The sequence below is a fragment of the Brachyistius frenatus genome, unplaced genomic scaffold (assembly GCF_029030835.1).
Source record: "Brachyistius frenatus isolate BFR_SWC_R1_liver_20210118 unplaced genomic scaffold, ASM2903083v1 Contig_327, whole genome shotgun sequence".
Taxonomy (NCBI): domain Eukaryota; kingdom Metazoa; phylum Chordata; class Actinopteri; family Embiotocidae; genus Brachyistius; species Brachyistius frenatus.
Window position 1 is genome coordinate 159,805 of NW_027210926.1, and position 20,285 is coordinate 180,089.

A 20,285-nucleotide genomic window follows, 5' to 3' on the forward strand; every position below is an offset into this window, starting at 1 on the left:
GTAATGAATACAAATTTCATGGTTTCTGCCGTTGTTCATAACCTGTATGCTTGAAAGAAAGAAAGAAAGAAAGAAAGAAGGAAAGAAAGAAAGAACACCACTACAGACAATCTTCCTGGTTTCTGGACTTTTATTTGAGCTTGCATTTTGTTAAAATGTTTGAATACATAAAAAGTTATTTAAAAATGTCAAACTGACCAGATATCAAATTTCATTTTATCTTTAAAAACCATTTGGTGTAAAAACTTAGGACAATTTAGAAAACATTTGCTGTTTCCCCAAAACTTTTTGTAGCTGTCACATAAAAATAATGGAAAAAAAAAAACAGGTCTGCATAGATTCTGCAGGCAATCCGTGATAATCTGGTCAAACGCATGGTGCAAGCTTGTGACGATCGTCAAGTCAAATCTTTATTGCTCAGATCTTGTTTGATGTTTCTTCTTGTTGACAAAAAAACTGGAAAAGAAGAAAATTGGCACATTAGTCCACAGTTCACCTGCATGCATCAATTTCAGTCATTTAGCACAAAGCGATGCCTGTCAAAGTGCATCATCACCAGAGAACAGAAAACGTAAAGGTGCTGCTCATACGGAAGCAAGACAATAGAGGGCTCTATGGTGCTACACTGTTTGCTTTATCAAACGCACTGCACGACCACATGCTTTGAATCATGCTTTAAAAAAGTAAACATGACTAACTAGCCATTTACTCAAGACATTCTTGACAGTCTTTACTTAAGACATGAATAAGTTTGCCAATGAGCACTGTCCATATTCTTTACCGTCAGCCCCAAATGTTGAGTCATCTCATTCTACAGACTAACACAGCTAATGAAATGATCAAAGACGACCCAGATCAGTCATCCTTTATCTCTTGACTCACCCGGACGATGGTAAAAGATGGTAGGTGCCGGTGGGCAGGTTGATTCCTACTCAGCCCCACCCTGCTGGGCCTCGGGAGCGGACGTTTTCTCTGCAGATGGGTCACCTCCTGTCTTGGCCTCCTTGGTTTCCTGGCCGGGTTTGCCACCAGTCTGTGGGCGTCTGCGGCGGTAGTTGAAGTTACGGCGGTAGCGCCGCTGGCGGGGCTGCTGATTTTGACCACCTTCGCCGCCCTGATTCTCCTTGTCCTCCTCGCCGTCCCGCACCGGTCTGGGACGGGGTGGACCCCTACAGTGCACGAGGAAGAAGGAAGAAGCTGTGAGCAAACAATTTGAAATCTAATAAGGAAGTAGAGATACCAAGAATGCATCACCCACTGAGACAAGATGCAGTTGCAAAGTCACAAAAAAATTCTGGCTAAAAATGTAAATAAGCCAAATTTGGATGCACAGCTACAATTTCAGGTTCGGCTGCAATAAAGGGGGAGCTTCTCTGGCCAAACATGTGGCATTTATTGATATTAACCGGTTCATTTTAAAAGTTAAATTCCAGTTATTGGACTCGAAGCTGGGATTCAGACAGCCCAGAGCTTTACTCTCCCATTGTTGCAGCCCTACATCAATGAAGCAAACACACAAATCCTGGTCTGAACCTTGGTCGGAAGCCTCTGTAGTAGTTCTGCCTCACTGGTTTGTTGCCCTGGTCTGGACCTCCCTGGCTCTCGTCACCCTCACCTCCCTGAAAGCAAACAGACCAAGCGACAAGTGACACATGGCCTTTTTCAGCAACAACAGAAGTACACCGACCTGAACTACAGAGATTTGATGTTCAGGCGATAATAGTATCATTATCGTGTATGTTCTGTAAAGTTGATATTGGGGATATTTGAAACAGTTTGCAAGATATTGCCAAGACCCCCGATACACCAAGATTTATTGATCACAACCACGTGAGCATTGGAAAGGAGAGGGATACGAGTTGAGTTTAACATCAACATGTCAAGGGTCCCGACTTGCTCGTGGGACAGCTGGGTGACTGCTTCAGGATAGTAGCCCTGTGACAGCGTACCTCAGTCATCTCTCCACGTGGTGCGTTGGTGTAAGGGGGCCGACGGCCGTAGCGTCTACGTACAAAGTATGGCGGGTAGCGCCGTCTGCCAGGGTAAGCGGGTCTGCGTGGCTGCTGCGAGTCTCCTTCAGGGGCGCTCTCTCCGCCCTCTCTGCTGCTTTTGTCACGTCCTCCTCCGCTGCCTGCCTCACCCTCTCCGTCACTCTGGTAGTTCTCTGGGTAGTCTCCTCCACGCGGAGGGCCCCTCCTTCGGGGGTAGCGCCTATAGCGGTTCCTGTCAGCGGCGTACTTACTTCCCTGGACAGCAACGCCTCCTGGGCCGGTGACATTTGCCGCCTCTGCTCCCTGTGCAAAATAGTTTGTTTTTCTTTAAGAATTTTTTTTTTTACCCAGATAAATAATCTACAGAACGACAAATGGGATGTTTTCTTCAAAAACTGCAATTTAAAATCTGACATTTGGACTAAGTCACCCACCAAAGAGAGGCTTACCTTCTCTCCCTCAACTACATCAAACTCCACAGTTTCTCCATCTCCAACACTGCGAAGGTATTTCCTCGGGTTGTTCTTTTTGATGGCTGTCTGAAATCATGAATGGTTCAGATGTGAGATTTTATTCAGATAATGACTTAAAAAAAAAAAGAAGAAGCTACCACTTCCAGCAACTTACCTGGTGTACAAAAACATCCTCTTTTGTATCATTCCTAAACAAAGGAAAAAAACAAAACGCATTCAGTTAGTTGCTGAGCCACAAAATGCAGCAATGTCTCTACAGACAGATTGCAACTAAGACAGCAAGTTTAAGGATTAATTAAGTCCTGTGTGTGTAACAACCAGCAGATAAATCATCTGCTCAGCTTCGTAAGCAATTCATAGCCATAATAGGATTGGGAATGTTCTTTCACACACAGACGGTATCCGGGTCTTTAAGGAAGCCAGGGTGGGTGCTGGGTCCACTTACCTGTTGATAAAACCGTATCCATTCCTGACGTTGAACCATTTGACTGTACCCAAGACTTTTGTTGCTGCAATGAAAATTAATAAAAAAAATTATATTAATAAACAACTTTAAGCTCAAGTTACAAGATTCACATACTGCGAGTGTAAGTTCAATTAACTTACAATCAATATTGTAAGACTCATAAGAACAGACGAAGAAAAACCAGCCATGGCCACATAATGTGGAAGTTATATTTAACTCCCAACTGTCATTCTTATTATAGATCCTGATGCTTAGGAGTGCCTTGTGTCAGCTGCACTTGGTGTGAGGCACGAACGATTATGACCCTGCTGAGACCAAACCGTTTGTCAAGTGGATATAAATATTCCCAATGACCCGCGTTATCAATGCCTTTATGTTATGAACCTGTAGCAAGACATGTCGACAGCGGATGCTGTCCTATTTCAGCACGCTGTGGTCACCGAGAACATGTCAAACTTCATCTCGAACAGACCTACTGCCCCACTTTAAGACGCACAGAGCGTTCACACGTGGTAGTCTCGCCCGGATACATTAGCAAGCAGCGAGCCCAGCTGGCGTGTTAGCATAGCTAAGTAGCTAAATGGGTCTGAACCATGTGGTTGGATTAGAGCCAGCGAGCGGAAACTAACTTCACACATCAGACGGCATTTATTGTGACCAAATGGTTGTTTTTTTCCCCCCCAGTTTAAACACCCAGGCCGTGGTTGTAATGGCTTTCGGTTACCAAACAAACCAAACGGGCGAAAGAAATCAGCGGAGTCGCACGGCGGACATTTTGGGTGGCCCCCTGCAGCCATGTAAATAGCTAAAGTTAGCTCGCTAGGCTAATGTAGCTTCGTTAGCCAACGAGCCGCCGTCGTTAAGTACCGAGGCCTTAATGAGAGCCCACAAACTACACCGAAATTACACGGAGCTCCACAGTCGTGTCCGCGTGTATTTACAAACGATCCCTCAGGTGGCCGGTTGGCCAAACCACACGAGACAAAGGTCGGTTTGGTTTTTTTCCCGGTTATTTCGGATAAAATAAATATTCCGACACGCAAGCCACGCTCTTCCGTGTGAACAAAGGGACGGCGGTCAGCTAACGTTAGCTTCCCGTCGACAGCGGGTCCACTCGTGGATGTGAAATAAAACTCCGCGTTGCACAATAACAAATCGGTTATAAATGTAAAGATAACGTTGACGTTTCAGCGCCTCGACGTCAACGACGATGTCGTGAACGAGTCACTAACGTTGGCGTTATGGACGCCGGTGTTTGGTTAACGGCTAGAAAACAACTTCCAACGGTCGTCCATGTGACGGCCAGCCGGTAACACGGCACTCTGCGGCGGATATCCGACGTGAGGGCACCGGGGAGATTAACCGGCTAAAATGAAACAACTGCTTCACTAGTTACACGGTTGTTGTTGTTTTTTTTCTGTATTAAAGTGTTGTATTGAGGATTAACGGTTCATAATTAAAAACTGACACCGAGCAGAAAAGCGGAGGTTCAACATATAAATGGTTCAACTGACAGTTTTTAATTCGTCAGCTTCAACGTTTTTTTTTTTAATATCCGACATCCGAAACAAATTCATGTCGCTTCGGTCAGAAGAAAACTTCTTATCGGCGTTCCGATCAAACACTGTGGAAATCACAGAAATGATGTGTAAAGTCGGCAGAAATGTAAGAGGTCCTTTTAAAAAGGTAAAATTTTAGTTTTATTTTTGACGTTTGCTCATTTTAAATATTCAACCGTCGGATGCGTTCAGGGCTCACACACACACACACACACACACACACACACGTGAACGTTAACGTGTTATCGGCTCGGTCATGTTAGCAAACCGCCACTTCAGCGCATCGCCTCCACCGAACCACGTTAGCGAACTAGCTAGCTTAACTAGCTCCAGCAGTCTTACCGATGACCTTCTTATCCCCCGCGGAAGCTGCGGCTACCGGGCTGGATGGGCTTTCCGCATCGGCAGCAGGCTGCGGCGGTTGCTGTTGTGTCTCGGCCTCGCTGCTCATAGTTACTTCTGGTTGGTAATGGCTTCTGCCGGCGGCGGCTCTCTGCTGTGTTTCCCGGTGCTAGATGGTAACCTGGGCCGGCGGTGGTGGGGGCTACTGCCTTCGGGCTCTCTGCTTTCCTCTTTCCGCTCCCGTTGCCGATCGAACTGGGCAGAATGAGAAACTGTGCCGGGGAATATTCCTGGTCGGCGCTCCTCCCATCGAGTCCTCTCATTGGCTAAAATCCGTAACAGGAAGCAAGACACGTTGCAATTGGCTGAGACAGCTGTCAACTCTGTTTCTGAGACGCATTTGCGAATATGATTGGCTGAAGAGACTGTACCTGTCCAATCTCACCGCCCCCTGGTGATGTCAAAGACAGACAACTCAGACAGATTTTGGAACCGTGTCTACTTGGTAGTCTTTTGACATAATGTACAAATTATTTTAAAAAAATTATAGCTATAATTATTCCTATATCATTATTACATACAATGTGTTGCTGTGTTTTTTTTTTCTTCTAATCAAAACACACCCAGACATATTAATTGTGTTTTTATGTCTGAAAAATCAGGTCCTCAGTTGACTGTTCTGTTGAACAGCTGTCACTTAAATTCAGAGTGACAGTGTCCCATTGAGACAGAAAACGATACTTAAATTTGTAACCTATTTTCTGTTATGTCTCTCAAGCCCTGGAATATAATTTTTAATTGATTGCGTGTACTGGCTGCTGGTTTGAGGTTGAATGAAAATCACTATTATGCACACTATTATCTGTAGCCCTATGTGCACCTACTGCCGTACAATGGGAAAATATTGAGGGATAACTGACTTAAATAAAGGGACGGATCAGAAAAGCCTCAATATTTTATTTACAGAGCATTATGTAAATGTTATATTTGTCAGTTTTTCTGCATTATCCCAGTTGTAGTTGTGGTTTCTCTCATGTTGGCACACTGAAGACTGAAGAAGAGAGTCCATTTTGGTGTAGATGGCAAAACATAGTCTCACAGACTATATGGTAACCATCAATATTAACAACTACAGTAACTATATACTCTGGAGAATAGCTCAATCCACAACTATGTATCACCCGAGATTCCTGGATGTGACCGAACTATTATTATTAAAACGTGATATTTACAAAGTCATCAGTTGACTGTCTTAGATAGACAGTCATCAGTTGACTGTCTTAGATAGACAGTCAACTCAGTCAACTCATGTCCTTCACTGTAAAGTGTTTCCCTCATTTGCTCTGTCGCTATGAGGTTGAGATGAATTCTTACCTACTGTGTTATCAGTCAACCATTGTCTTAGATAGACAGTCAACTCCTTATCTCAGGATATGACACCCATGACAAACAATTACTTTAAAATGTAAACACCAACCTATTATATTTGAATGTGTACTGAAATTATTTGATTATTAGGGAGGATGTTTTTGTAAATTGTTACCCTTCTTAAATTTTAAGGGTACATAGAAGCACAAATGATGACAGTCAATTCAGATATAATAAGTTGCTTCTCCACTAAAATTACCCTGCACAATTTGCTGATTAAATGCAGGCAGCATCACCCCATGTGAATTCAGAAACTACTTCCACTAGCACAGGGCAGACAGACCCAGACTGAGTGTGAGACGACCCCACTGCAGCCCCCCCCCATCCATTGTCATGTTAATGCTCCACTGGCACTGTTTATGAGGACTAGCCGATGAGTGAGGAGCTTGCTGTTAATGGCTGAGCTCCGCTCTCCCACACACAAAGATGGGCTTTAGCATTGACCCTAGAAAGCCTCCCCACAGAGACCCCCCCCCCCTTCAAATAAAGAAAAAAAAAAGAAAACCTTCTTCCTGCCTCCATAAGAACAGAGTCTCCATATGAAAGGATTCTTTTATGCCACAGGAAAGATGTCCAAGACAGAAGAGAGAGCATGGATGGGGGAGGGGAAGAGGAGGTTTGGAGGCTTGGATTTGTATAGATGGCTGGGACAGAAGAGGTAGCCATAAGTTCAGTAGAGAACTGCTTGGCACTGATGTGTGAGCCTGGGAGGACTCTCATGTCCTTCACTGTAAAGTGTTTCCCTCATTTGCTATGAGGTTGAGATGAATTCTTACCTACTATGTTATCAGAGTCAACCATTGTTTCCTTGATGAATTAAATCTCATTCCAAGCTAAAGGCTTTAAGCTAAAAACAAATCCTGTTTAAGACAGTTACGGTTAATTCCTTTGTTGAGATCAGTAACAATGAAGAGAAAGTTTGCGACTAAAAGCTACAAAAAAACAATGCATATTATTTTGGGTACACAATGTTCTTTAAGTCAATTCAGAGCAGCTTAGATCTATGGATATGTAAGGATTTTCTTAAACACATTATATGAATAGGAAGGTGGATAAAAAGGGGATTAATAAATGAGAGGGGCACACTGATGATAACATATCAATTTACATTATATTGATTAAATTTAAGAGACTACATTGTCCACTGCAGTCCACTGTCAAAACTGTAAGGTGAAATGTTTTGTGCCAATGTAGAAATAGCAATTAAAACTCCTTTCGACTGCTGTGAGCTCAAGTTTTAACTCTAAAGTATAATACCATTTACAAACCTGGACAGGTGTTTTCAGTTAAAAAGAAAAAAAAAATCAATCAGCATAAATGTATAAAAATGTATAACAATTTATTTGTCAGAAATGTTACAGTGTAGGAGTTACCAATTTTTTCTTCAGGCATAAAAAAAGGTTTTATATGGACTAGGGGTTTCACAAAAAAACTAATATTAAATACACCCCGTCAGGGCAAAAACCTGACTATGATGTGAATATTTTGGGTTAAATGCAGCAGGTAACCTAAAAATGAAAATGTTCAGCTTTGTTTTGCATCATGGAAAAAGGCAATAATACAGAAAAAAAAAATTATGGGAGGGCTATAAAGTAACAATTAAACACTGCTGATTAATGTATACAGAGGTTGTGTAATTTTCTCATGGTGTTTGAAGAAAGCTGGATCACATCTCTCCACACTGTGCGATGAGGATGGGGAGTTTTGGCTTGTTGTTGGGTCCCGTGGGGACATTCTGTTGGAACGAAGGATCACAGACTTAGAATAAAAACTCAAATAAATTACACATTACAACAATGACCCTTGGAGATTCATGGACAAAATCAACACTCAAATTTCTTGCTACATAAACAAGAAGCTATACAAGATTGTAGGTAGGTGTCAGTCATTGTAGGTAGGTGTCAGTCAATACCTGTTTTGAAATACTGTGTATGTATCTGAAGTTTTAAAAATCACAGTGGAGATAAACAAATTTCATTTTATAATGTTTAACAACCAATTAATTCATATCCACAAATATATACGCTTAAAATCCCTATTTTGCTTATTATCTGGTGAATTTACAGATCAGTCTGAAATGTCTTTATTGATCCATTCCTACCAAAAGAACTACAAAATGTAAATCAGGTCAATTAAACCAATATCGTATGGTTAATGAATAGTTTAGTTTTTACCTCGATTTTTCTCATGATCAGCAAGCCATCGACCACTTTTCCTGTAACAGGTTTGAACAAGTTAATTTAATTGTGACACATGATACATCATAAAAGAACATTAATGCACAATTAATGCTGCTGATTCCCTTACCAAAAACAACATGCTTCCCATCTAACCAGTCACATTTAGTGCAGGTAATGAAAAACTGGCAACCGTTTGTCCCTGGACCACTATTTGCCTGCATGACACACATTATTGAGAAAGACATATTAGTTAGGGTTAACTCACTTGAAATGCATCAATTAAACACTACGGTCTACAGAGAATCAATTCCTATGGAATGAGTAATTAAAACTGTACTTGATATATTGTATAATAGGGTATATACAAAATGTTGGAGTTGGGTAAAGACAAAGTAAATAGACCCTTTCTTGATACAGCAGCATCCCAAACATCCGTAATTTGATCTAGAAACATACCATGGAAAGCAGACCGGGCGCAGAATGCTTCATTCTGAAGTTTTCATCTGCAAATGGGCCTCTGTAGATGCTGCAGATACCAGTTCCATCACCCTTCACAGAAGACAAACAGTATACAGCTAGATAGGGCTCACAATGTTTAAATGTGCTGTAATTCTTTTTTTTTCTTTCTTTTTTAAAAATAATTACTTTTATCGATCTTATTTTATGTACGTATTTGTAATCTTTTTCTTATTGTGTGCATCTTTTTTGTGTTTCTATGCCTCTGTGACGACTAAATTTCCCCACTGTGGGATTAATAAAGTCTAAGTCTAAATTTAATTCACACACAACCACCAGAGGGGGAAAAAACCAAAGTAGTTTCCTCATGCCCAACATAAAATTCAACTATTTGTCTGCTGCCAGGGCACTTTTTATTTAATTCTAATAAAAGACAAGAAATGGTTAGTATTGTTTTTGAAATGTGTGCAAAAACCTGTTTTGAATGAGGGCTGAGTTTCTATAGAGACATACTGCACATTCCATCCACCTACATGCTTCAGGTGGGTGGAGAAAGGGACAACTGGTTCACCAACTTTTTAAAAAGGTAACCTTCATATTATTAATGGAAAGAACTTCCTTTCACACTGGCCTCTATCCAGCAGTGACACACTGACAGACATCCTACCCGAGATTAATTTTTGTTTCCATAACTCTCCACTTAAATTTGCTTTTGTAAATTTTACCCATTCACATAAGGTTTATTCACTGCATACAGAAATGTGCTTCCTCTGCAAAGAAATAGGCTGTCAAAAAAAAAAGATTATAAAGAACTTACTGTGTATTTATTTGTCATAAAAATATGGACAACCATTGCTATGGTGCAAGATATGCGAGACTCCATAAAGTTTGAATCGTTTACTCCAAGCCATACATGTAAACAATGACAAATGCAAACCATTAACTAGGATTTTTCTTTACTATCACACACTGCAGAAGAGAGTTTGCATTTACTTACATTTACAAAGTCTCCTCCTTGTATCATGAAGTCTTTTATCACCCTGCCAATGAACAATAAAAAAATGTGACAGTAGAGTCAGTATTTCTGCAGTAAAAGTTCACCTGTGTTAGTAATTGTTGCATGAAAATAAAATGTAGTCAGGCAATGTGACTAGTATGGTAAGATATGGTGATACAGTGCCTATAAAATATCAGTTTTATTTGACCTTGTTCTGTTGATCTTGATTCTGATTACATGTTGTAATGCGCTAATATAAAGTATAACATAGTTCCTAAAAAAAATAAAAGCCCCCCCCATCTGTAAAATTACAATCCCCTAGAGGGGGAGCATCTCCCACCAGGGTGTACACAGGTGTTCCACATATTACTAATGATGAGAACAGGAGTGGTTGCTTTTCCCGCCTGTCATGTTTTGATGAAGGTCTAACAGATGGAAAGCTTAAAAAAATAAAGTGATATACCGCATGGATCTAAATGTGTGGACATTTATTCCACCTAGTTTGTGGCCATTGATGATTTTGGCATCTTATCTAAGCTTCAGCCAGGTGGAGCAGTGGTCTTCCAGTATTATAAGGTGATAACATGAAATCTTCTCAGGGCTTTGAATACTTTTATAGACACTGTAGTGTTGCCAATGTGTTCTAAAAGTTGCATTTTGTTAAACACACAACAAGTATCAAAGCATCTTTGAGTGTTATTATAAACACAGACACTTAGTATAGTTTTTCTATAACTCCAGTTCCCTCTCTGCTTTGATATCACCGGTGATAATAACTATCATAAAAGAACAAAAGTGATACAAGTTTGCAAATATTTGCTGAATGTTTGATGAGAAAACTTTAAAGAACTCATTCAGATGCTTTGATTTCATTCACGTGTCGAGGATCCTACTTGTTCATCAGTCCGTGGTGACAGTAAATAATGTTAAGGCCGGGTTACTGGGAGGTTGTTAATAAACACAATCAGGTTCAACAACTGTAAAAAGCCACAAAAGGGTGTGGGTTTCTAATTGAATGAAAATAATTCATCTCTTTAATAATCTCTTCAACATCAGAAGACAGTGTGACCTGCAGCTGCCAAGTTACATACCTGTGGAATGTGCAACCTTTGAAACCAATAGGAACGCCGTCCTTCCTGTCAGACAGAAGTTAGAGACAAAACACAATTTAGTTAGCAGGAACAACCAGAATACTGTTTTCATACAAACTCTCCCTTCACTCCACTTATTTCTAGGAAGGTTTGTCTGTTTGTGATTTGAGTTTTTACAGCAAAATGGGCCAATGTGAAAAATGTAAGTAGGACTGAATTCACACCACACAACAGGCCAAGAAACATCGCTGGCTGTTGGCTGTTCAACCATCATTTAATGAATCCTTTTCTTTTGTAGCTGGCTGAGGTGTTTGTAGAACTACGTTTATATCTGGCAATTATTGGCGTATTGGGTTGACCATCATCTTTACACATGAGAGCGTCACAGTGGAACAGTGTTGGTTGCATGAAGAACACCCGGCGGCCCTGTTAAATGGATGTTCCCTCCATATTTCACCACCATGCAGAGCACTTATCAGCCCCAGTGACTCAGAACAGCTGCCAGTCCCAGTGCAGATCCACTACTGTGTTTAACAGATAGAAGACCACATTCACCCCTGTTCCACCAAGGCAGTTTAAGGGCTGGTTCAAAGCCAAATCTCAGGGCAGTCGCTCGGCCAGAACTAGTTTCTGAGATGCATCAATGGTTGATGTTGGTGGAAAGGGGGTAATATAAGGTTAAAAACTTTCCCAGGTTTCTTTCAAATAAACCCACTCAGATGTACAAATAAAAGAGAAAGACAGGCCAAGTTTTGGCCTCTGTGCTTCTTACAGCACGTTATGGCTGAGATAGCCATGAGCCATGAGGTACAGTTTTTGCTGACACTTGGCAGATTTTAAGTGTCATATAAAGTCTTGTTAAGCTATAGATGAAAAATCAGCTTGAAAGAAAAATTAGGCTACAGGCACAGACAGAGGACTGCACTTATGACACAGATATCCTTTTGTTCAGCTGTGAAAAACCAACCCATAAAGACAGTCATTTCATTTCATTTATATTTCATCATTTTAGAAATGAGGTCCAGCTACAAGTATTGATCTTTCCTTTCATCTTGCTGCCCTTCTGCCACAGCAATGCTCCCCCCACCCCGCTTCTTTGTCCAGCATTACTGTATGCACAGAAATAAATAGCCTTAAGGGGCCTGATCAAGCAGGTATGTGTTCAACAGAAACCTTTTGTGCTCATCAGATTTCTCATTTTTGCTTTGACTGGTTAAGGTAGGCAAGTTCTATGCTTAAAAAACAGCAATAATATATAGTGTCTACGAAGACAGATGTATGACTGCGTGGCTGGTTTAAAGCAATGTTTCTAGATCATCAAAGAATACAGCCGTTCACTGCCTTACCTGAACTCTCCAGTGCAGAACTGCCTGTAAGAGATGATGAAACTGTAAGTAACTGTAGACATCATCAAAAGAAAAGAAATCACAATGTATGGAAATAAAAATAAAAACCAAAACAGAGCAGCCTGTGAGGCAGACTTGTTTCTTACCGGAAATTCTCAGCTGTCTTTGGAACCACGTCAGCAAACAGCTCGACCTTCATCCGCCCGACATCCTGACAGACAGTTGAGAAAACATGAAGTAAAAGGAAACAATATAGCTAATCACAAAAGTAGGATTTACATTTAAAAAAAAGAAAGGACACACAATAGTTTCACTTTTAGCCAAAACACCCAAATGAATAGAAATGGGTCATTGTAGCAGCCCTAAGCCTCCCTACATGTCAGCTGGACAAACTAGTTACACTCAGACATTGCATCTATGGTATCAATTACTTCTACAGAATGACGAGGACAGGAATCCTTCTCATCTTTCTTCCTTGTGCTGCTGACATCTAATACAAGGACACATTAGCTGAAAATGTGACTGTTTAATGTAAATAACACAAGCTATCCCAGTTCTGATTTCATTTACTAGCAGCATAAATAATGGAAAGATGTAAATGAGAAGGCACTACAATTTTGAGCACCTTATTGGACATAAAATGAGCTTTGTGTGCGTGTGTGCGTGCGTGCGTGCGTGCGTGCGTGTGTGTGTGTGCGTGTGCGTGCGTGCGTGTGTGTGTGCGTGCGTGGGTGTCTCTCGGCCCCGGCCTCCGACAACACAGACGGGAGCGCAAGTGTCTGGCTGTTACAACAATGTGCGTGTGTCTGCAAGTGTGGGCACATACAAATTGCTGGTACATAAAGAGTGGTTTGTGCTCATGACATCACTGCACAACTCTTCCTTCCTAACAGTCAAACCAGCAGCCACTGTAGCTCTTGTCTTTCTATCTTAAGATGATACAACACGTTTGTGGTTTCCAGGGAAAGAGATGAAATATAGAACTGTGTTGACACAGCGAAAATATCGAGTTGTCTGGTCTGACAGCCGCTGAAGTCAAGCGCCTAACAACAGGTAAGACAGCTTCTATCATGTCATAAAAATAGTTTGTGAAACTTAAGATTTTGGTTTCTGCGTACTGTGAACTACTTTTGAGGTGATGCTGGTACGATGGTGTTAAAATAGAAAGATTTTTGTCTCTTCCCTGAAATAGAAAGAAAACTTGCAAAGTTGCTGAGAAGAGGTATGAAGTGCGCTGATTAAAATGTAAGATCAAAGGTTTCACTTATAAATCATGCCGAAGAGTTCAAACTCCAACAACAGCCTAATCCACCACACCTACTTTAACTCCTGCTGCTTCATGAAGCTAAGAGAGCACATGTGAATATTCATACTAAGAGCAAACAGTTGCACCTGGCAACCAAATCAAGTCAAGACTCTGAGGCTACAGCATTAACATGATTTATCACCATAAGGGCAGATTTTGTGACAGTCTGGTAAGCTAGTGTTTTTGGAAACAACCTATTAAGGCCTCCGGGATTCAACTGTACCTGCTAAGATTCCAGTGAATCGTATATTAATGTAATGCGGGTGAACCCAACCATTTAAAAGCTGTGGTTTCAACGAACAAGTATTGTTAGTAGACATTGTGTCCTTCACCTGGGTTACAAGACATCCAAATCAACATAACAAGAGGCTGTCACCTCTGGGGCTTATGGGAGGCAAAAACAACAACAACATATTTCCTTGTTTACCGTGTGCTGTCACAATAGCAAGGTGGAGCCATAAAGAGCAGCTCAAAAAGGGACCGGCTACACCTGTCTGCAGTCATAAACTCGCCTAATGAAAACATGCAGCTCCTGCAACTGGCATTACTGGAGAAGAGTTAAGCATCTGGGTCTCTACTGAAACTCAATGGATGATGACGACCACAGGCAGAGAGGTACAGTCTTAGGGCTGCTCTGTTTTGACCTTTGTTGAGTTATCGCTGCATGCTTCAAGTGGCAGAGCTGGTTTTATCGGTTTTCAGTATTGCAAACCATACAGAAAGCATATACTGTAGTTCAGGATAGTGTGTGTGCTACTGAATACCAGTGCTGTACAATGTTGACATGTAAGTAAAGTGATAGCATGTGCAGAATGTCAGAATGAATTATAGTATAAGAAAATTGTTAAGTTTAAACATATTTTAGAATTAAAGGGTGTGATAGGAGTTTATAATGTATGAATCTCCGTTAGAGGAAAAAAATGCCAGTGAAAAGGTTAAATATATAAATGTTGATGTCCTGTGCTGATCTGAGTAACCAGGAACTCAGCAGTGCTTTAGACATACATAATATTCAAAGTTTGCTTCGGGTGATTGAGATCAGTGTTTAATTAGTATCCGCTTATTCCTGTTAAGCAGAAAGGACTAAACAAATACAGAGAGACAATTCTACCAACTGCTCTAGTCAACATCCTGTTAAACTGAACTAGTGACTTTAACAGGAATGAAGTGTTCCACAACACAGACAAACTTAAGCATAAGTTACAATTAGCATCTATGTCTGTCCAGACTCAGATAATAGATGTAGTGAAGACTTTGAAGGAATTCAGTCAATAAATATGATTCTGACAGAACCCAAAGTTGGAGCTATGACAGCAGATAAAGCTTCAAATATGGATGCTGATGCAAATTCTAAAACATGGATGCGTCACGACATCTTTAACCTGACAGCACAGAAGATCTATACAACCAGCACAGTTTCAAGAAGGACACCCAAATTAGTGTTACTAATTCAGTATCTAACCAAATATGAAATATGGTTGCAATCTCCCCTTTTTGTTCCCGAGCTATGGTGCTGAAAAATGGACAGAGAAGTGTTTCTGCAGAACATTATAGTGTCAGAGTGAAGCCAAAAAGCCAAACCACTATTTTAACAGAAACAGATCTGATATGTAGTCTAGTTATCATCTACTTACTAGATGACAGCTAACAAGATGCATCAGAAGCTGTGTGGCTTCCAATCTTGGCAAAAAAAGAGAAACCCTGCTACACATTTAGCTCTCACTACTTCAGAGATAAATGGTTTTTTTTTTTTTTTTTTTTTACTGATTTTTAATAAATCACAGCAGTCTACTGTTTGTATAGCCAACATTACTAATCCCTTTTATCGTGTCTTTCACAGCCTGGAGCATCTTGATATTGGACCGAGCACTGTTGCATTACCATCAATGCTGCCACAGTCGCTATCGTCTTCTGAAACTAGCCACGGCTTCAAAATGCTGGCCATCATAGAGCAATGGGAGGAGGTGTCTGGCTACCACACAGACAACACTCACAAGTATCTTCTACTTCTACTTTTCAAGTTGGGACTGGACACCGTGGTCTTTTACTTATGCTATCGGAAGTGGTATACCTCCTTCTTAAGCATGTGCAGCCTATCCATCATACTGGGAGACTTGGTGATGACGTGTTCAATGGCTGCCGTGTGGTTTCTTGGGTCTGAAAGTTTTTTTGTGTCCCCCTGCCTCCTCTTGGCAAATGCCTCAGCAACATATGGAGCGCTGCCACTGCCTATGATGTGTCTGGGTTTATTGGACTATTGTTTAGAGGACACCTCTATCAGCACTCGCAGAGCCTTCTGCAAACCCCTCAGGAATATGGGCCTAATAGTTCTGGTGTGGATCCTAGCTATTAATTACGCCTTTGGCTCCGTCAAAGCTGAGCTGATGGAACTGGATTATGTGACAGGGATAAAGTCAATGGTATGTAAAGTAGAGGAGTCAGAACTGATTAACTACTTCATTCTGGGGCTTTTCACTGCCGTACTTTTGACAACACTGCCATTTTGGCCAACAATTCCCCAGTGGGTGAAAGAGGCTGACAGGTTAGCTGAAGCAAGGGAAGAAAAAGAATCCAAAGGGAGCGACTTTCTGTTCACTTCAACCACTTGTACAGAGACCAAATGCAGTGAAGAGATGTTCATGGAGGAGACCAACCAGCCACGACCGCCACTCTGGTTCAGCCTAATACTGGGCTTTGGTATGTTCTGGATACCTTATCTCATCATGTCTGTGACCTGCCTGGTCTTTGGTTTTGGAGTACCTGCTTACATCTCTGTCAACCTCCTGTGGTTGGAGTGCACCAACAGTTTACTGGTAGGTATGGTTTTCTGGGTAAAGAGCAAGAGACGAGGCCCATACAGCCATGTACCAGAAAACATATGCTTATGGCATGTTCACTGGCATCTGAGCAAAGGGAGGCGACAGCAGCAACTCCCTGTAGCCGTGTTTAACCCATCACAAGGAAAGAGAAACACGTTCTTCTACATATGAGGGAGTACCAAAACCTAAGTTCACAAGAAACCTGTTTGATAAAAAATTTTGAGAATCAGCCAGCATTGGTGACTCATTAAAAAGTTAAATTGACTTATGGCTGACAGAGAAACGCTGCTCACACCTCTCCAGCAGCAACTACAGGTACCCTGGAGCAGTGACTGGACTACAAGGTGTAACTCTTTGAAGAAATATTGGTCAATAAAGAAAATCCTTTGTGGAGGTTTGTCACATACGCCAAGACAATTTTAGATGTCATTGAAATGCTGTGGTGACTGATTTACATTTATTATCTGCTGACTTGCTGCTTTAAACGGGTAAGGCCAAATCAAACTTGTAATAAAAAAATACTGAAGTACAGTCTTCAATGTTTCTTTCAATAAACCTGCTCTTTATTGCACTCTTTTTTTTTTAAGAAGACAACATTTTGTCTTTTCAATTGTGTGTCTCATAAAAAGCTTATTCTTCACCTTGATGAAAATTATGTAATATGATTAAAAGCTTCAAAACAGCTACTTTGGACCTCGATGAGACTTTCTTCTGAAATGTTGTTTGCAAGATCAGCAGTTTCCCTAAGTTTGAAGAAGACCTAGGTGCACATACTTGGCGGGAGGTTACCTCAAGAAGATTCTAAGTTTTTCAATGAAAAATGTGCAGTTTTACGTCATCTTGACCGTAGAGATTACAACAGACTAGTGTAAAAATTGACAACAATTTGAATTTTTTTTTTTGTGGGCAGATTACAATTTAAACTTGATTAAACTTGTTGAAGAAGTCCACTGGGAAACAACTACATCCATTATGTATGGGGAAAAATCGTTTAGTTTTGATGTTCTCCTCAATAATTTTACATTCCTTTGGCCTGGATGATGCCCAAAACAGCTGAAGTGCTGCACCTAAGCCTTATAATGGCAGAGAAAATCCTAAATAAAAGTTAAAAAAAATAAAAGTTGAACAATGGCTTTAAATCCAACATTGACAAATGTTGAAAAAAATGCTCAGAAATTTGAACATTTATCCCATGACAACTTGGAAAACTCCATTTGCTGATGAACAACCAGTGATAAGACTGAAAACACCAGAGCAGCTACGTCAACCTTGCTGCGGTATTTTTTAATTGATAATAATTGGATTTAGTTGTTATCTTCTGTCAGCCTGTAACAAGAAACCAAAAATATGTCTGCCAAGGTTTTGGTTATTTCACATGACAGAGATCTATTATCACTGTGCTCATCTGGTTGAAAACGGCACATACTTCTGCACACTAATCAGAATTTAAAAAGAAATCAAACCACATCCACGCAGATCATCTGTACTTTCTACTGTCCTTTTCTTCATAAATATTTCCCGAGGAGGATTTGTCAGAACTTAAACTGTTGAATAATTTGTCTAAGTCATGAATATTTTATGGTAGACAGAGCTACTGACCACCTAACAGATATACAAGAAACCACAAAACCCAACAATGTTTACACTGTCTGTTTAATCACTAACGCTTAGTGTATGCTGTAAACATGCACCAAGATTAAAATTAATGTTGCTAATTTTTGACAGCTCTGAATGTCATATGCTAGCTAACTGGTTGATGCTGAACTTTTAGGATTACACAATATTACTACCATTTGTGCTGAGCCGCAAAGGAAAAAGCAAATAATGCATTTCCACTGCAGACATGTGGATACATTACACCTAAAACAGTCTCTCTTCCTCCACTCCTTTATACTATATGCACTAAACTCTCCATCACCACACAAGAGAATAAGTCTAGGTTTTTTTGTACTTTTTGTACAGTGTGTCCTGGAAACCATGATGTCCTAGTACACTTTGTGACTCTGATTATAAAGATGTGTCATTTTGAACAAAGAACGTACCCGTTGTTTATGTCTCCAGTAAATTTAAAAATAGTTCAAGAACAGTCACACCACCAGCACTACTTTTTAACCTCATCTTTCTGGGACATAATTAATCTGCAAAAGATATTTTACGCAACACTAAATATGCATGAAATGTCAAAATGCTTACATTTTGATTGGAAAATTTAGGAAAAAGTTTAATGTGTTTTTGTTGGTAAACAGGGGAAGAACATCTCTCGAGTATTAAATTAACATAATAGGATAACATGAGTCCAATCCACCTACATGTATTTTTTATTCTATCAAAGGTAAGTTCCCTCATAGAATGAATTCTGCTGTCTTATTTTTGTGTGGAGCACAGAGCTGAGTCAGGGTGAAGAAAACACTTGCACCTGAGTTACTTACTCATCCTACAAAAGGCAAACTTGGAAAAGCTTAACCAGATCAAAAAAGCATGCACGGTGTAAAAAACTGAATTCTTCTAAACCGAGTGAAGGTCAGTTCAGCTTTCTGTTTGGTGGAATAAAAGTTATTTCTTAAAGTAAAGAGATTCCAGTGAAATGTTGGGTTCAGGTGTGAAAGCTGATGGACAAACCTAATTAAATTTTACAACAAAAGTTTAAAAACAGTTTGGGTGGCATTATTAAGGTATTTGATTCAAAGTCAAAGTGCTTTCATGCATAATGTGCTTTCTCTATTTCAGCATCAACAGCTCACTACAATACGAACCGCTACAAGAGATACGCGAGTATTTGTCTTTGTTGTATATCAGTTATTTTGCATTAATATGGGGTAGTTAAAATACCAGTAGCGTAGTTCTGTGGATTGCAGCCTTAAAACAAAACGTGACATTACGTTGAGATAAAATGCGGTAACGTCAACCTAACGTTAGCCAGGAACTAAAGTCAGCTGTTCTCTTTCTCACTCACCTGCCCTCCGATGGTAATGTCGAAGAAAACAATCGGGTTGTTGGGGTTCGTTGCTTGGACAGACATTTTGACAATTTGCCCGCTTTTGACGACTAAAAAACACACTTTATCATTTACATGTGAATCATTCAAAAATCCACCATATGTGCTTTTGGGATCTACGGTGGCTGAAGAGGGACATGTTACGGCTCGCAGTAAGGGACAAAAGACGATGATTGCCAGAAAAGCGCGATCGTAAAGCTTTCCACAAGGGCGCCCACTGGTGGTAGAGTAACATACCCACAAATATTTACCGTTCTGACCAAAGACTACATAAACATGTTTTAACTACGTGCGTTTGTGTGCACAGAAGATGTTGTGCTGAGCTTAAGCCAGTAATTCCTATTTTGAAGTTGAAGTTTTAACTAGCAGTAGATCCTCCTCAGCCCCAGACACAAAAACAAAGTCATGATAAGCAGTAGTAAGTACATTTACTCGAGTACAATCTTGAGGTATTTGTTCTTTACTGGAGTACTTCCGATTGATGCTACTTTAAACTTCAACTTAACTACACTTAAGAGGGAAATACTGTACTTTCTCCTTCCTTTAGTTCATTTTCATATGAATATTGGACAAAATGGATAATATAACAAGCTTTTGAAATACAAAACATCATTAGAGGTTAAACCAGTGGTTTCCAACTTTTTTGGCTCCTGGCGCCATACAAGAGGCACTGTGTAGTCAGGGTCACTTTTCAGATGTGTTTAAGTTCTTAAAAGCTCTATCAAATAGTAGTAGTTTATATACCAAAGCCAGACTCTCAGTCTCTTGGAGAAGAAGTTTCCAAATGACAATAATACCAAACACACTGCAGTGTGTTTCAAAGAAGAAACAGGTGA

The 20,285-nt window shown here is 40.3% G+C and overlaps 3 protein-coding genes across 5 annotated transcripts; 1 reads left to right on the top strand and 2 right to left on the bottom strand.

Annotated features, from left to right (window-relative positions):
• Positions 1 to 112: 112 nt before the first annotated feature.
• ybx1 (Y box binding protein 1) lies at positions 113 to 5,037 on the bottom strand. 2 transcript variants are annotated; one of them, XM_069723444.1, is made up of 8 exons: positions 4,832 to 5,037; positions 2,910 to 2,973; positions 2,619 to 2,652; positions 2,441 to 2,530; positions 2,013 to 2,294; positions 1,534 to 1,619; positions 883 to 1,169; positions 113 to 456 (listed from the first exon to the last, which is right to left on the bottom strand). In XM_069723444.1, the coding sequence occupies exons 1-7, from the start codon at positions 4,938 to 4,940 to the stop codon at positions 929 to 931; spliced, it is 906 nt and encodes a 301-aa protein (XP_069579545.1). In that variant the 5' UTR covers positions 4,941 to 5,037; the 3' UTR covers positions 113 to 456; positions 883 to 928. The 2 variants fall into 2 exon arrangements, with proteins under 2 accessions (XP_069579545.1, XP_069579544.1); XM_069723443.1 differs by having other exon boundaries at positions 1,950 to 2,294.
• A 2,544-nt stretch (positions 5,038 to 7,581) lies between these two features.
• ppih (peptidylprolyl isomerase H (cyclophilin H)) lies at positions 7,582 to 19,574 on the bottom strand. The gene is made up of 9 exons (XM_069723420.1): positions 19,408 to 19,574; positions 12,476 to 12,540; positions 12,330 to 12,353; positions 10,984 to 11,028; positions 9,893 to 9,935; positions 8,896 to 8,988; positions 8,567 to 8,654; positions 8,434 to 8,474; positions 7,582 to 7,994 (listed from the first exon to the last, which is right to left on the bottom strand). Exons 1-9 carry the CDS (start codon positions 19,471 to 19,473, stop codon positions 7,926 to 7,928), a joined length of 534 nt encoding a protein of 177 aa, XP_069579521.1. The 5' UTR covers positions 19,474 to 19,574; the 3' UTR covers positions 7,582 to 7,925.
• LOC138635770 (probable G-protein coupled receptor 160) lies at positions 13,263 to 17,124 on the top strand. 2 transcript variants are annotated; one of them, XM_069723418.1, is made up of 4 exons: positions 13,263 to 13,382; positions 13,522 to 13,551; positions 14,081 to 14,255; positions 15,476 to 17,124. In XM_069723418.1, the coding sequence occupies exons 3-4, from the start codon at positions 14,227 to 14,229 to the stop codon at positions 16,623 to 16,625; spliced, it is 1,179 nt and encodes a 392-aa protein (XP_069579519.1). In that variant the 5' UTR covers positions 13,263 to 13,382; positions 13,522 to 13,551; positions 14,081 to 14,226; the 3' UTR covers positions 16,626 to 17,124. The 2 variants fall into 2 exon arrangements, with proteins under 2 accessions (XP_069579519.1, XP_069579520.1); XM_069723419.1 differs by having other exon boundaries at positions 13,522 to 14,255.
• Positions 19,575 to 20,285: the final 711 nt, after the last annotated feature.

Coding starts and splice junctions, on each gene's coding strand:
- LOC138635770 (XM_069723419.1), top strand. CDS start 14,227: ATGATGACGACCACAGGCAGAGAGGTACA. Junction 14,256..15,475: donor ACCACAGGCAGAGAGGTACA/GTCTTAGGGCTG, acceptor TGTCTTTCACAG/CCTGGAGCATCTTGATATTG.
- ybx1 (XM_069723443.1), bottom strand. CDS start 4,940: ATGAGCAGCGAGGCCGAGACACAACAGCAACCGCCGCAGCCTGCTGCC. Junction 2,974..4,831: donor GGGGGATAAGAAGGTCATCG/GTAAGACTGCTG, acceptor TTTTCATTGCAG/CAACAAAAGTCTTGGGTACA. Junction 2,653..2,909: donor GGATACGGTTTTATCAACAG/GTAAGTGGACCC, acceptor TCCTTTGTTTAG/GAATGATACAAAAGAGGATG.
- ppih (XM_069723420.1), bottom strand. CDS start 19,473: ATGTCTGTCCAAGCAACGAACCCCAACAACCCGATTGTTTTCTTCGAC. Junction 12,354..12,475: donor AAGACAGCTGAGAATTTCCG/GTAAGAAACAAG, acceptor CATCTCTTACAG/GCAGTTCTGCACTGGAGAGT. Junction 11,029..12,329: donor TTCTGCACTGGAGAGTTCAG/GTAAGGCAGTGA, acceptor TCTGTCTGACAG/GAAGGACGGCGTTCCTATTG.